Source organism: Berghia stephanieae, chromosome 3, assembly GCF_034508935.2.
Source record: "Berghia stephanieae isolate SIO BIC M18660-M18661 chromosome 3, UCSD_Bste_1.3, whole genome shotgun sequence".
Taxonomy (NCBI): Eukaryota; Metazoa; Mollusca; class Gastropoda; order Nudibranchia; family Aeolidiidae; genus Berghia; species Berghia stephanieae.
The window spans coordinates 3920632-3936419 of NC_088362.1; the positions used below are offsets into that span (position 1 = coordinate 3920632).

The 15788-nt window shown below is 36.6% G+C and overlaps 1 protein-coding gene and 1 non-coding gene across 2 annotated transcripts; one reads left to right on the plus strand and one right to left on the minus strand.

Moving 5' to 3' along the window:
• Positions 1–4179: 4179 nt before the first annotated feature.
• On the minus strand, positions 4180–13508 carry LOC144967048 (nucleoporin Nup43-like). Its single transcript, XM_078903818.1, has 8 exons — positions 13357–13508; positions 11591–11734; positions 10439–10516; positions 9896–10064; positions 7816–7951; positions 7221–7372; positions 5620–5742; positions 4180–4712 (listed from the first exon to the last, which is right to left on the minus strand). Exons 1-8 carry the CDS (start codon positions 13474–13476, stop codon positions 4513–4515), a joined length of 1122 nt encoding a protein of 373 aa, XP_078759944.1. The 5' UTR covers positions 13477–13508; the 3' UTR covers positions 4180–4512.
• Positions 13509–13587: 79 nt separating this feature from the next.
• On the plus strand, positions 13588–13660 carry Trnak-cuu (transfer RNA lysine (anticodon CUU)). The gene has a single exon. It is a non-coding gene; the product is annotated as a tRNA-Lys (tRNA).
• Positions 13661–15788: the final 2128 nt, after the last annotated feature.

The following is a 15788-nucleotide window of genomic DNA, read 5'->3' on the forward strand; positions in this document are numbered from 1 at the left end:
TTTGGGAGATTATATTTTTTTCCTTGTAAATCATCTCTCTGTTATGCATTGTATTATGTTTAGTTTGCATATTATATTATATGATTGGTAAACATTTGAGTGTATTCCTCTTAGTTGGGACCTGTGCTTGTGTCTGGATGAGACTTTTAGGTAATCTCAAATTAAGTACATTGGTGGTATGCTCTTGGAATCTACATCTGATCCCTATTTGTTCCCAGTTCCCCTTTGTCTTACTTTCTCTTGGGTGCTTTAATTGTAATTCTAGAACTTTTTACTATCCCATTTTCGCGGGTGGTTGGATGGGAGCATCACCCTTGAATCATATACCTATGATGTTCGCATGGGTGTACGATCCGATAGTGGTGTCGTTTCTTCTTCTCTTTACTAGCCTATCCTGCTTCTTTGGTTTGTGATTGTATTTTTGACAGGGGATATTTTTTTTCTGTAAATCTTCTGCCTGTTTGTTCTTGGTTATTTATAATTTAGCTTATGATATCTTTAGGTTATGATTTTGATTTACATTTGTACTATTTTTGTTAGATTGCTTGTTTTTTTGTTTCAGCGGTCTCTCTTATAACCTCAATTGTGTTGGAAGAGACCTAAAGCAACAAACAAACAAAATATCCCATTTTCTTCCTTTTTACTGGCGCTGATATAACCTTAACGTGTTGCAAGCGCCGTAAAACCCTTAAAAACAAACAAACAAAAACATAAGCATTTGCGTGTATTCCTCTTAGTGGTGTCCTGTGCTTGCATCGGGATTTCAACAAAGAGAAATGACTCATGATATTTAATTTATGGAACTCTTGATTATGTCTACTCAAACATGCTTCGGCATTAAGCACGCCTAAACAACCTCCTAATGGCTGTGCTTGAAGGCGGCATGGACTGTACTCAAATGCTTTTAAAAATACATAAATACAAATAACTCAATCCCCATAGTATTATACAATACAATACAGCTCACGTACAACGGCCTCAGTTGCAAAGGGAGTTCCGTACAACGGCCTCAGTTGCAAAGGGAGTTCCGTACAACGGCCTCAGTTGCAAAGGGAGTTCGGCTATGTGAAATTTTTAAATTCCCGTTCTACAGACTATTGTGTGTGTATTTTAAGGGTTTTACGGCGCTTGCAACACATTAAGGTCATATCAGCGCCAGTAAAAAGGAAGAAAATGGGATAGTAAAAAGTTCTAGAATTACAACTAAAGTGCCCAAGGAAAAGTAAGACATAGGGGTACTGGGAACAAATAGGGATCAGATGTAGATTCCATGAGCACACTATCAGTGTACTTAGTTTGAGATCACCTAAAAGTCTTATCCAGGCACAAGCACAGGTCCCCACAAAGAGGAAATACACTCAAATTTTTACAAATCATATATATGTAAACAAAACATAATACAGTGCATAACAAAACGAGATGATTTACAAGGGAAAAAATATCATCTCCCAAAACTGTTTCCCTCTTAGCTAGAGTATCAGGACAAAACCAAGAAATCTCATTCCAAGACAAAGACAGAGTGAGTTAGAAGACAGATATAAGGGGATAGAAGACACAGTAAGTGCCTCCCTGACCACTATGGGAGGACAGGAACCCCACCCAGACGGCCTCAGTTGCAAAGGGAGTTCGGCTACAACGTGAAATTTTAAAATTCCCGTTCTACAGACTATATAATTCATAAAAATCATGTATGGCTTAACGGGGAAATATTTCTTGGATCACGACAACAATGGGGTTAGAGTTGCAAGTTTAGCATGCAATTGAGAAAAACTACGTACTCCAGAAGAAAAGAGGAAGGCACACATGACACCCATAACTCAAAGGGAACGGAGATGAGGTGGGAGTGGGCCAACTGCAGTTGAGATTTTTTTTATATAGCGCAATATCCACTAAATGTGCTCAAAGCACTTTACAAGGGGTCCCTGGTCAACAGCAACATTTAACATGTAGGACGGGACATGACGCCTGTTGGGCGATATTACAATTTTTCGGACAAAGACAACGCTGTTGACGGCCAGGTACTCATTTTACACCTGAGTACGGTGAGAGAATGTGAGTAAAGAGTCTTTTCCAAGGACTAAACTATGCGCCGAACGATGCTATTGTGTGAACCATTGATGTTTCTCTGTATCCACGACGACACAATAAAAGGCTAGTGAGAGGCGTGTGACTGACTGATTAACATCAACTAAGGCCTGGTATACTAGTATGTTTGCGTAGGGTGAGGGATGTGCATCTTGCGACTGATTAGGTAACTATGTCCAATGAGAAGTGAGATGAAGAAGATCTCTCTGTGAAGCCAGAGGCTTGGACTGTGTGTGCTACTTGAGTTTTGAAGTGTACTTAGTGGCTGTCAGTGGCGCAGTTGGAATGGGTGGAAAGCAGAGGAAAGGAGGAAGGTAGAATTAAGTATTGCATTGTTTCAACCCGCCATATATCCTAAAGCAAGTGGAGTGTGGGGGGGGGGGGGGTATGGAAGTCGTTTGTTTTATGTTTTTTAAGGGTTTTACGGAGCTTGCAACACATTAAGGTCATATCAGCGCCAGTAAAAAGGAAGAAAATGGGATAGTAAAAAGTTCTAGAATTACAATTAAAGCACAAAAGAAAAGGTAAGACAAAGGGGAACTGGTTCAAATAGGGAACAGATGTAGATTCCAAGAGCACACCGTCAAAGTACTTAGTTTGAGATCACCTAAAAGTCTCATCCAGACACAAGCACAGGTCCCAACTAAGAGGAATACACTCAAATGTTTACCAATCATATAATATAATATGTAAACTAAACATAATACAATGCATAACAGAGAGATGATTTACAAGGAAAAAAATATAATCTCCCAAAACAATAACTTTTTTGTTTGTTTGTTTGTTGCTTTAGGTCTCTTCCAACACAATTGAGGTTATATGAGAGACCGCTGAAACAAAAAAACAAGCAATCTAACAAAAATAGTACAAATGTCAATCAAAATCATAACCTAAAGATATCATAAGCTAAATTATAAATAACCAAGAACAAACAGGCAGAGGATTTACAGGAAAAAAAATATCCCCTGTCAAAAATACAATCACAAACCAAAGAAGCAGGATAGGCTAGTAAAGAGAAGAAGAAACGACATCACTATCGGATCGTACACCCATGCGAACATCATAGGTATATGATTCAAGGGTGATGCTCCCATCCAACCACCCGCAAAAAATAATAACTATACATTCGACTGTTTCCCTCCCAGCCAAGGAACTCCGGCAAGGATCAGGACAAAACTAAGTAATCTCATTCCAAGACAATGACAGGTAACAATTGGAAAACGGGTTTGGGGGGATAGAAGACACAGAATGTACCTCCCTGCCCACTATGGGAGGTCAGGATCCCCACCCAGGGTATGGAAGTCATACCGTCAACTGGGGTGACTTTCCCTCAAGCGATTTGGGACATTCTGAGTATTCTCAGGCTTGATGCAGTTATTATCCTTATTAGTATTAGAGGACTTGGTTTTTCATCAAAAGAAATAACTGTTGCAAAACTAGGTGTAAACTAGTATGTCCAAATCTATAGAGGCAAAGTCATCCCATTTGACAGTAGTCACCTCGTCTGATTTATTTACTTTGCGATGTAACTCGATATTTACTTATTTACTTAATTTAGGGAGGTAACTCTAAATATGTTCCTTGCATTTTTAAAAAAAATTTCCCTCAGTATTGCTTCCCTTCAAATTCTGTAGGCATGGATATAACAGCACTCTGCTACAAAGGGGATTTTTTTTGCTAGTCCCACTATCCCTGTTGTATCAGAGTTCCACTGTATAACAATAACATTGAGATGATTTATTAGGAATAAATAAATCTCCAATTAAAAAGGAACACAATACAGATGAAGGTTTCCATTTTGGCTAAGGACTCCAGCTATGGCTGGGGCAGAACCAGGTAGTGTCATTCAGAGACAAGGACAGAGAAGAACAAAGAAGAGGTAAATGATAAAGGGGATCCCTGTTCCATTATAGGAGGTCAAAATATCCAAACCCCAGATATGAAGGAACTCACTTGGGTAATCTTTTTTTTCTTACTCTTATTTCTAACTTAAACAACACAGATTAATCCAGCAATCTATATTCCATCTGCTGGGGATGCCAAACAAAACAGTGGAATTTTCCTTATTATTATCAACCAAACAAAAGTTAAATGTTTGAGGTACGAAGGCATGATTTTATTATTAGCACCAGAAGGTAATTGGAAAAAAATAAAATCATCCACTAATATAGATAGTATGCGCTTGGCTAAAAAGCTCATAACATTGCCATCCGGAAGTATAGCGGATCAACACACAAAACTGTGTATCCATGAACGTTTATAGTCGGGTTAATTCAGTTCAGTGAGCATTACTCATAAACGCGGATGGCAAAAAACAATAACAAAGACCTTAGTGACGTCATCTTCGAACTATCTATATCATTCGTTCATTCTGATTCGTAATAAAAAAGTCATTCTTTCATTGCAATTCCAAATTTTCTAATAATATCAGCTTAACATTGGCAGTTTGATGGAGTAGATAGTCTCACTGTCAGTTCCACACAGTAACGTATCTGATTCAATGTCCAAGGAGTTGACAGGTAGGGATTTGTTTGGCAATAGAGAGGCAATGTCCAGTTTATGTCTGGAGGTTTCTAGAGTCAACCAGGGGCTGTTTGAACCAGGATCACTGTTTGCTCCACCCTTGACTGAAATGAAAATGCAGAATTTTTTTGGTAAAAATAAGACATTTAAAATATGGCCTGTTTGCATGGGTGCCAGCAGGAAGAAGTGCTGATACCTAAAACTAAAATCTCTACACTTTGCAAAACCTGAAAATGTTCCTACTGAAAATGCGGCCTAAACTTTCCATCACCATTTTTATACCATTATTAAATGATTACACAGCAAACTTATTTTACTCAAAACACTGAAACCGGAGGTATTTGACTTCGAGATATCACGAAACCGGAATTCCGGCACCCATGCTGTTTGAAAGAACAAATAAATCTTTAAATCTTTCAATCAAAATCTGTAACTATATTTTTTTTCCAGTAAAAAGTACCTTAGTTTTGAGCAAATCAGTCTGCCTCAATTGAGGTTTGATGCTGTGTTGAGGCAGGCTGATTTTTGGGATGTTTTTTCTCAGATTTCTCTTTCTGCTTTGTCTGGCCCATTTTAATACAAACTTTTTCAGATCTTTATAATAATTTTTAAAAATAAAATTGAGCTTTATATAGCGCAATATCCACTAAATGTGCTCAAAGCGCTTAACAAAGGGTCCCTGGTCAACAGCAACATTAACATGTAGGACGGGACATGACGTCTGTTAGTAGTTAGGCGATATTGCACTTTTTCGGACAAAGACACAACTGTTAATGGCCAGGTACTCATTTTACACCGGAGTACGGTGAGAGAAAGTGAGTAAAGAGCTTTTTCCATGGACTCAACTATGCGCAGAGCGTGAGGCTAGAACCCAGGACCTTCCGATCCGAAAGCGAGTGTCATACCACTAGACCACATAGCCGCACCAGTGTCTGCTCTTTAATTTGTCACTAGTGTTGAAAGGGCTAATCAGCTTACTTAGCTTTAACGTTATAGCCATATCAATCTTACCTTTCCCATGGCCATATGAAGCAGGAGCGGAGAAAGACGAGCCATCCCAGTGCCACAGAGATCCATCATTGGAGCATGTAAACAGGTGGAGGGGATTATGGGGATGGAACTTCACTTCCCACACTAAAAGGATACATGATAACAAAAAATTTTAAATATTAAATTTTTTTTCTTCTTTTTTTGAAAAGCAAGGGAAACTGTGATAAAGCAAGCTTGTAATGACATTTTTGCAGTAAAACAGTTAAGAGAAAGTGTTAAGTTGGTATGAAACTTCTTACTATAGGCCTTCCAGTATCATTATAATGATAATAAAAATGATGATGATTAATAATAATAATAATAATAATAATAATAATAAAAGTCATATAATTGTTATGAAACATTAATATTAAACTAGGTAAGATGATTATAATAAATACTTTAGAAAAGAAATAATCTCAGTCGTTTCTTGAAAACCGCAATACTGTCTGAGAACCTGACAGATCAAGGAGGGGAGTTCTAAACAATTGGGCCAGATTTACCAAAATGATCGCCAGAAGATTTAAAAATTTGTTTGGGTATTGATAGCAATTTAAGGTCCTGCAATCTCAGCATTCTGTTGGCTTGTATGGGGTAAAAAATTATTTTACATATGCCTGGGCAGTTCTGTCAAAAACATAAAAAACGAAAAGGATTTTGTATTCTATTCTGGCTTTAACTCACTCAACCCTAACACCGACTATATCCGTAGATTTCCCGGGTTACTTTTTACCCTATGCCTATTTATTACATTTTTCTGAGACAAATTATAGGCGTAGTATCAAAGCTAATGTTTTTAGTTTTTACATGTTAATGATAGTTGAATAAAACTATATGCAAATGTTCATTTTTAATACACTTTTTTTTTCAAATTTTGAAAAGAAGCAAAAATCTCTAGGATTGAGTAAGTTAACTAGAGGGTCTCAATTCTTCATTTGGTAGAGCCCTCACTTCACAAGCTAAGGGACCAAGATCAATCCTGGATGAAGTCGAGATATTCTCTGACCCCTCCTGCCCACTATGGCAGTGATTGGGATAGCTGGGTCTGTTAGATCTGGTGGACAGTACTTTGAAATAGACTAGCATCCTATTTAACTGGAAGATTGTTATTGCCTGTTTCACGCTACAGTAACAGAGATATACTCTGGCTCCATATGCCCAATGGCTCTGATGTACTGGCTTTAATTGGATTCAATAGTCTGATGTCACACTGCCCGGCAACGGCAGCCATCTTGGTTCTAAACAAAGAAAATCATTACTTTTTATTCTTCAAGCTGGCCAGAACTTTTAATATGTCTTGTGATCAGAATGTGTAAAAGTCAAAACATGATCAAATTTATGTTTTTTTCCCCCCTCTGGATACGCTTTTATGCTCGCCGGAGAAATATTTCATACGGGCGTCCGCCATTGTTCCGATAGTTTAGAGCCAGTGTTACTAAGTTACCATGCGTCATTAGGAAGGAAGTGACGTTACGACTGTTGAATCCTATTGGGAGCCAATGACAAGTATATAATTAGCACTGTCAAGATTTGATTTTTTAAAATTTGATGGAAATAATTTTTTAATTTTCACAGTGACTCACTTGGTCCAGTGTGTGCTTCCAAAAGAGTCATGGGGAATTTGTCTTGTCTCAAATCCCAGATGGTCAACATACCATCCTCCCCTCCAGTAGCAACTATATGAGCTTGACCAGGGTGTTTATCCAGACACAATAGAGGGGTATGACTCTCTGTGCTGAAAGGATAAAACGGGCATAATAATAATAAGCCTAATAAGATAATTATATTCACAACCATCATCATCATTTCTCTCTCTCTCTCTCTCTCTCTCTCTCTCTCTCTCTCTCTCTCTCTCTCACTCAAACCTACACACAGACACACAATTAAAAATATATATATATATATATATATATATATATATATATATATATATATATATATATATATATATATACACACACACAAGCTTCATCATGCTACACATACTTACCATCTTGCATTATACAGACACACACAAACCCTTATATAAAAGCGCGTTAGAGACTAATTGTGTCATCATAAATGAAGTTTCGTCAGACTCTAAAAAATCCATGTTGCAAAGACATCATGCCATGACAGAATGTTAATAAAAACAAAATGTCAAGAGAAAAAAATAAAAGTCAATAAATCCTTACTCACACAGAAAAAAATTGTGCTGGCTTTTTAGATTCTTGTCTCAAATCGTAAGTCTTCAGTTGTCCAAATGAGTTAACTGTGATGATTTCTGACTGCTTCAAGAAGGCGAGAGCATTGATAGAGCAACTATCAACTTTTTCTGCAGATGTAAAAGGGAAACATTATATACTCGTTAAAATATCTCAAAGATTCGTTTTACACAATTGGATTAACTGGATTTACACTGTGTTAATATCTTTTCTATTAGTAAAAAAAAAAACAACAAAAAAACTTTATTTCAGGGCACATCCTATGAGAGCTATTACACAAATCTACCACCAAAACAAAAAAAAACAAAAAAAAAAATTTTTTTTTTAATGAGCTTTTATATAGCGCAATATCCACTAAATGTGCTCAAAGCGCTTTACAAGGGGTCCCTCCCTGGTCAACAGCAACATTTAACATGTAGGATGGGACATGACGCCTGTTAGGCGATATTACAATTTTTCGGACAAAGACAACGCTGTTAACGGCCAGGTACTCATTTTACACCTGAGTACGGTGAGAGAATGTAACTCAACAATGCGCCGAGCGCAAGGCTCGAACCCAGGACCTTCCGATCCGAAAGAAAGTGTCATACCACTAGACCACATAGCCGCACTTTACCCTTTACAATATCTTTTCTAATACTTCATTGCTGTTTTTAAAAAGTAAAAAAAAAACAAAAAAAACAACTTTATTTTAGGGCACATCCTATGAGAGATACTACACAAATCTACCACAGCCACCCTCTCTCTCTCACTCTTCTTTTTTAGAAATGAGTTTAAGTGTCTGGCTATAAATTAAAGGCTGACTGTTTTAGCCATGAAGTTATTATCCAATGAATCTATATGGTAGTCCAGTTTTCAACATATCATTTTTGTCATAGATTATAAACTAAACCCTAATTTAGTTTATTTTAGGGCACATCCAATGAGAGATACTACACAAATCTACCACAGCCACCCTCTCTCTCTCTCTCTCACTCTTCTTTTTTAGAATTGAGTTTAAGTGTCTGACTATAAATTGAAGGCTGACTGTATAAGCCATGATGTTATTATCCAACGAATCTATACAGTAGTCCAGTTTTCAACATATAATAATAATAATAATAATAATAATAATAATAATAATAATATTAATCATAATAATAATAATAATAATAATAATAATAATAATAATAATAATAATAATAATAATATATACTTTATTCATAAAAAAAAATGGAAATTCGTTTACAGACGTGGCATGCATAAAAAACACAAAGTTGAGAATCTATGGCGACAATGTATACATATATATGCAAATGCACAAAAATGTAAAAATATACAACCATTTTTATCCTAGATTATAAACTAAACCCTAATTGCTGATCACTGTAATATAGTTATCTGAGATGCTTTAGTCTTACCTCAAGGAAAAAAAAAGTTATTTTATATTTCATTTTAAGATTAAATGCGACATAAAATCACTTAAGAAATGATAACATGTCTCATGCAAACTTGAAAATAAGACACTATCAAAATCAACGAATGCAACGCCTCCTCAGTCACATCTTGTATCAATACTTTCATTTCAAATCTATCAAATTGTGGAATTTCTGTGGTTAACCCTCTCCTTACCAGCTATTTTCAGGATTCTCCCCAAAACTTCACACCTAAATAACACAAAAATAGATTTTTTATCATTCAGACATTATAGCAGTATAATTCTTGCGATACATAGTTTCTATGCTCTACAATACAATGTTCATTTTCTTTAAATTTTATGACGTACAAGAGAAATTTGAATAAGAAAAATGTTGGTTGTATCGTAACGAATGTGACAATTTTCCTATAGCTGGTAAGGAGAGGGTTAAAGTAGTGCCAGATTTGTCACATCAACTGGGAGACGACATCACTTAAATATCTTTCACCATTAAAACAACATCAATAGTATTGAAATTTTAACATATCAGGACTTGATAATTTGGATGCAAACCATAATCTTTTTTACTGTTAGGCAATTATCAAAGTAAGCAGAAAGTTTGGGTACTAATTTGATATTAATATTATTCTCAACTCACCAAGAATATGACGGGGCTCCTTTTGACCAATCTCGACAACTGCCAAACTACCATCCTCCCCACCCGATGCAATCCAGTCATCCCCTCTTGCAGCAATGCATGTACAAGGCATGGGGACACCAGAAGATAGGTGATGGAGCTCTTGCCAGGAGTAAACTGGACTAATTGTCTTCAAGCAGAAAGATAAAACAAAATTGTTTAAGTAAAAACTCAAGTTGTTTCAGACAAAAATAACTTATACAATTCAGAAATTCTTATGGTTATGAGACCGGGAAGATCTTATACACTATGACTCTGATAACTTATAAGATGTTGGGTCAGATTAAAACTGAAAAACAGCTGTTAATTGATAATAAAATGAATTGGAATTCATGACAAATAGAAACTCATCCAATGAGGCTTTTGCTCTGTTCTATATCCTCTATTCTACTTGATCCAGATGACTTAAAACAATTATAGATGACAACAAAAAAGACATCGATACTGAAGATTAGTCATGAAATGTGTTCTAAAGTATAAACAAAGTTTTTTGGTAACACTAACCTGTGTCTTTGGTTGATGCTTCATGAGACTGAGGTTTCCATCCGCTGATGCGACAGCAAACATCTCAGTTGACACATACTGTGGTATTTAAATTAATAATAATAATAAAGAATTAATATTACAAAAAGATCAACTTGGATTTATTCCATTGACACATCATTTGTTGTTTTTTTTTTTTTGTTTTTAAGGGTTTTACAGCGCTCACAACACATTAAAATCATATCAGCGCCAGTAAAAAGGAAGAAAAGATTCTAGAATTACAATTAAAGAAGCCAAGAAAAGGTAAGACAAAGGGGAATTGATTAAAATAGAAAACAGATGTAGATTACAAGAGCAAACCATCAGCGTACTTAGTTTGAGACCACGTCATCCTCATCCTGACTCAAGCACATGCCCCCATTAAAAGGAACACACTCAGGAACACACTCAAATGTTTACAAATTATATAAAATAATATGTAAAACAAAAATAATACAATGCATAACGGAGAGATGATTTACAAGGCAAAAAAATATCATCTCCCAAAACTCTTAACTATAAGCTCCATATGACTTTCCCTCCCAGCCAGGGTATCCAGCCTGGGCCAGGATAAAATTAAGTAATCTCATCCCAAGACAAAGACGGAGAGCATGTTGGAAAACAGATAGAAGACACAGTAAGTGCCTCCCTGCCCACTATGGGAGGTCAGAAACCCCACCCAGACACATTATTTGAAAAAGTGAAATAAAAACCCACAAATTTTGACTTAACACATACTGGTACTGCAAATTACAAGAAAACTATATTTATTAATAATGAAAAATGAATGAAAAAAGAATTTATTTGCATGTTTGTTTTTAGGATATTTACAGCCATTCCAACACGTTTTAAGACGTAATTTCAGTATGATTGCAAGGGAAAAATATAAGATACTTTAAAGATTATAGATAGAATAAAGCAATCATCCATGAGCCTCATTTGAGAGTTACCTAAAAGTTCAATACACAAGCACACTGTCTCTCTGTTGAGAGGGACAGACTCAAAATTACTACAAAATATTGATAAATTTAACAAAATATCTGATGTTATAATAAGGAGACAGTTTCAAAAGGAGAAAAAAAAATAATCCCAACTTTTAAACTTCAATAAAATGCACAGTGCATTTTCCAGTACCTGTATGTCAAAAATATCTGCAGGGTGAGACATTTCAAAAACTTTTTGAGGCTCGTGTTCCAGAGTCATCTCCATGTCCATTCCCCCATCTTCATCCTGAGGACCTACTTTGTCTTCCAGTTTCCACATGCATATTCGATTTTGCTGTCAAGGACAATAAAAGAGAGAAAAAATATATAATCATAATGTAATCAATTTTAACTTAACATAAAAGTTAAAAGTAACTGAGATTTTCTTTGGGATAATTAATGAAGCTTTATAATAAATAAATAAATAAATAAATCTTAAAACATTTTAGTCTGAGATACTAGGTCTAACTACTGTCATATTTTGACACGCCTTCAAAAAGGTGACAGAGGGTTTTGGTTGGAAGCAAAAGGGGGGTCGGAGAATTACACACACACACACACACACACACACTTATACATTCTTTAATTCCACTCCCTGAACAAAACTACAAAATAATAAAATGGAGCATACCAACTCCATATCCAAGGGTTTCTCGAAGCAACCCGTAGAGACCACACAGTTTGTATAGTGACAAAACATCTTCATTGAAAACATCTCCACAAAGACTACTAACTTCATTATGTCAATTCATTCACTCCACGCATACAGTATAGAGATCCTCCTCAAAAGACGTTCCCTCTAAATTTAACCAAAAAAAAGCAACAAGCCGATTTTCCCAATCTCATCTGTGTCATATCATTTTCACTAACTACTGTTACTGTGGTAGATAATGTGAAATTTTGAAAGAGGACCTTGATTGGTTCTTTTGTAAAGATGTGAACCCTCCTGAGCGGACAAGAACCTCTTCTAGTGACTGTGAAGTGCAGAAAACTGTCCTGGTTTGGACACCATACTCGACACGATAGCCTGAGCAGGACAGTCCTACAGGGCACAGTCGAAGGCCAGGGCAGAAGAGGGCACCAAAGGAAGATGTGGCTGAACAATATAAAAGAATGGACAGAGAAGTCGGTTCCGGAGCTGCTACATAGGGCTAGCAACAGGCAGGCATGGAGGAAGACTGTAACTGCTTCACGCAAGTCCCCCCGACGACCATCCGGTCATGGGATTGAGTGAGTGAGTGAAGTGGAGTAATTACTGATGTTTTAACTAGAAACTATGTTGCTCCATTAGATTTTTAATTTTGTAGCTTCTTTTTCTACTTTCTGACACGGGCAGACACGGAACATTTTGAAAAAGTTTTTAAATGGGGATGTAGGAGCTTTCGGAAGGCCTCCCAACAAATCTCCTCATCAAGAAAATGGAAATGGATTGGTCACACACTTCATTTCATAAAACCAACAACAGAAAGCTGTGGACTGGAACCCTCAGGGGGAAAAGGAACGTTGGGAGGCCGAGGCCAAAGAAAACATGGAGACAATGGAGAAGGTCTTGTGAGGAAAAGAGGTGAAGTTGTTGGCTGGAACTGGGGAATGTCCTGGGGGGGGGGGGGGAGATGATGAAGAAAATACAAAGAACAGAATACGGTGGCGATGTCTTGAAGCCCTGTTCTAGACTAGATCTATGCCTAGCCAACTACTATTAGGTACTCGAGTCAGGCCCCCAGGCTATGTAGATAACATGTCATAATGCATGAGTATGATTATGATGTTTTGTGTGACTCGTGACTGAGACTGTCACTGTCAGTCAGTGTCAGTGTTCCACAACTTGTGGCAAGAGAGGCAAGAAAGGATTAAAATTAAAAGATGATTGTTGGGACGGCCCAACAAAAACTGCTCCAGACCTAGTCATAGACTTACATATTCACCCCAGCTGCCTGTGACAAACGTTGTTGATGGAGCTAAACGCGTTCCATACTGCGTTTTCCATCGTATTTTACTTATTTTCTGAGAAACAAACTTCACACTAAACTCAGCCATATTTGCACTTCGCGGTTCGTTTTATTTCCGGAATCCAAGTAACAAGTAATAAAAGAGTAAAGGTAACTGATAGTATGGAATATATACTATACTTTTGTCAAGCAGCCATCTGCCCGGCTAGCTCAGTCGGTAGAGCATGAGACTCTTAATCTCAGGGTCGTGGGTTCGAGCCCCACGTTGGGCGATTTTTTTTTTTTAATTTTTTCTCTTTAAACCTGTTTTTTTCTTTTCTTTTTCTTTTTTTTCCCCTTCTTTTTCCTTCCTAAAAGCTTTTCACTTTTCTTCCTTCTCTTTCTCTTCTTGATGTCCTATTTTTTTGTTGTTGTTGTTTTGTTATTGGTTTATTGATTTAGCGATTTCTTTCCCTTTTTGTTGTGTATTTTGTCTTCATTGTACAATACCCAACGCTTCATAATTATGATATTGGTATTTTGTCTAATAGTATTTCTTGTTCCTTCCATCAGAGAACTTGAAAATATTATTGTCAAGTCTATTTTTACACGAATTCAAACTTTTTGCACATGCAATTTTATCAGGCAAATTGTTCCAAAAGCTCTCAAATTATGAAAATTAAACGTTCGAATATTAATCGCTGCTCTTTTTGGACAAAGCTCCCTAATGCTCCCCTTGGATCATAATATCTGGGTAGATTTTCAGACGGCGCTTTCACAAAATTTCCAGCTTCCCTGCCATAAGACAACACGTCACCTTAATTCATTTTTGCCACATGGTGTTCGAATTTTTAACGCGTAGCTGTGATTTAAATTAAATACTAACTGTTAAATATACACACACAAGTTCGGACTAAAGGCCAGAGGTATGGCCTATCTCAATTTATCAACTCAATACATAAAGTGTTGCTATTGGTTCTTGGTTGTATATAATTTTTACATTTTTGTGCATTTGCATATATACTATATATGTATACATTGTCGCCACAGATTCTCAACTTTGTGTTTATACATTTTATGCATGCCACGTCTGTAAACGAATTTCCATTTTTTTGGATGAATAAAGTATATCTTATCTTATCTTATAAGTCCCACCCTATTTCGTATTCTTCTTATCACCCCAAAACTCTTCTTCATTCAGTGTTGGTAATATAAGTTTTCGTGCAAAAACAGCGCAAAGAAAGATAGTAGTCTGATTTTTAAAAAAGTACATTCCAGATTTCAAGATGTAAATTAAGATATTTTTTTTTTCTTTTCTTTTTTGTTGTTTTTAACTTCATCAAAATTATTATTTTCTTTTTAACTCACTCAACCCTAACGCCGACTATACCCGTAGATTACCGGGGTTAATGTTACGCCATGCCAATTTATTACATAGAGAGACAAATTATAGGCATAGTATCAAAGCTAATGTTTTTCATTTTTATAAGTTCGTGATAGTTGAATAGAACATGCTTATTTTTAATACATTTTTTTCTTCCAATTTTGAAAAGTAGCAAAAATCTCTAGGATTGAGTGAGTTAATAAAAACACGGAGAGTCACATGATGTTTGACCAGTTGCATAAACGGTGTGGTGTCTGGATGAAACCCGACGTTCAAAATTAACATTTAAGCTTGACGTATAGAGTTCAAAGAAATGCCGTCATCGGAGGGGTTAGGCCTAGGTGCACCAGGTCGGATAACCAAAGGCAATTACGGGCTTGTGCGGCTATGTGGTCTAGTGGTATGACACTCGCTTTTGGATCGGAAGGTCCTGGGTTCGACCCTCGCGCTCGGCGCATAGTTGAGTCCTTGGAAAAGGCTCTTTACTCACATTCTCTCATCGTACTCAGGTGTAAAATGAGTACCTGGCCGTTAACAGCGTTGTCTTTGTGCGAAAAATTGTAATAATATCGCCTAACAAGCGTCATATCCCGTCCTACATGTTAAATGTTGCTGTTGACCAGGACCCCTTGTTAAGCGCTTTGAGCACATTGAGTGGATATTGCGCTATATAAAGCTCTTTTTTTTTTATTGCCTGATGTTGAAAATAAGACAAGCAAATCCAGAAGGGAAAAAAAAACCCAATGAAATTAATGATCCATGATGGAGGTGATGCTTTCGAGAACCTTGAGCCAAGAGACAGGTTCAGATTCAGAATTTTTAAAATGTATAACATTAGAGTTAGAGTCAAAACTGACACAGGGGGCCATACCTACCTGACACTAGAACCCTCTAGGACTGGCAGTTTGTCATTTTAAAGGTTTGTGGAGCGTCTAGTGAGTTGTTAGAAGAGCTCAAGGAAACAAGTTATTTCATTGGTTGAACTAATTCCCTGGTTTTATCTAAATTGGACTATTGTAACTCCCTTTGGGCGAATT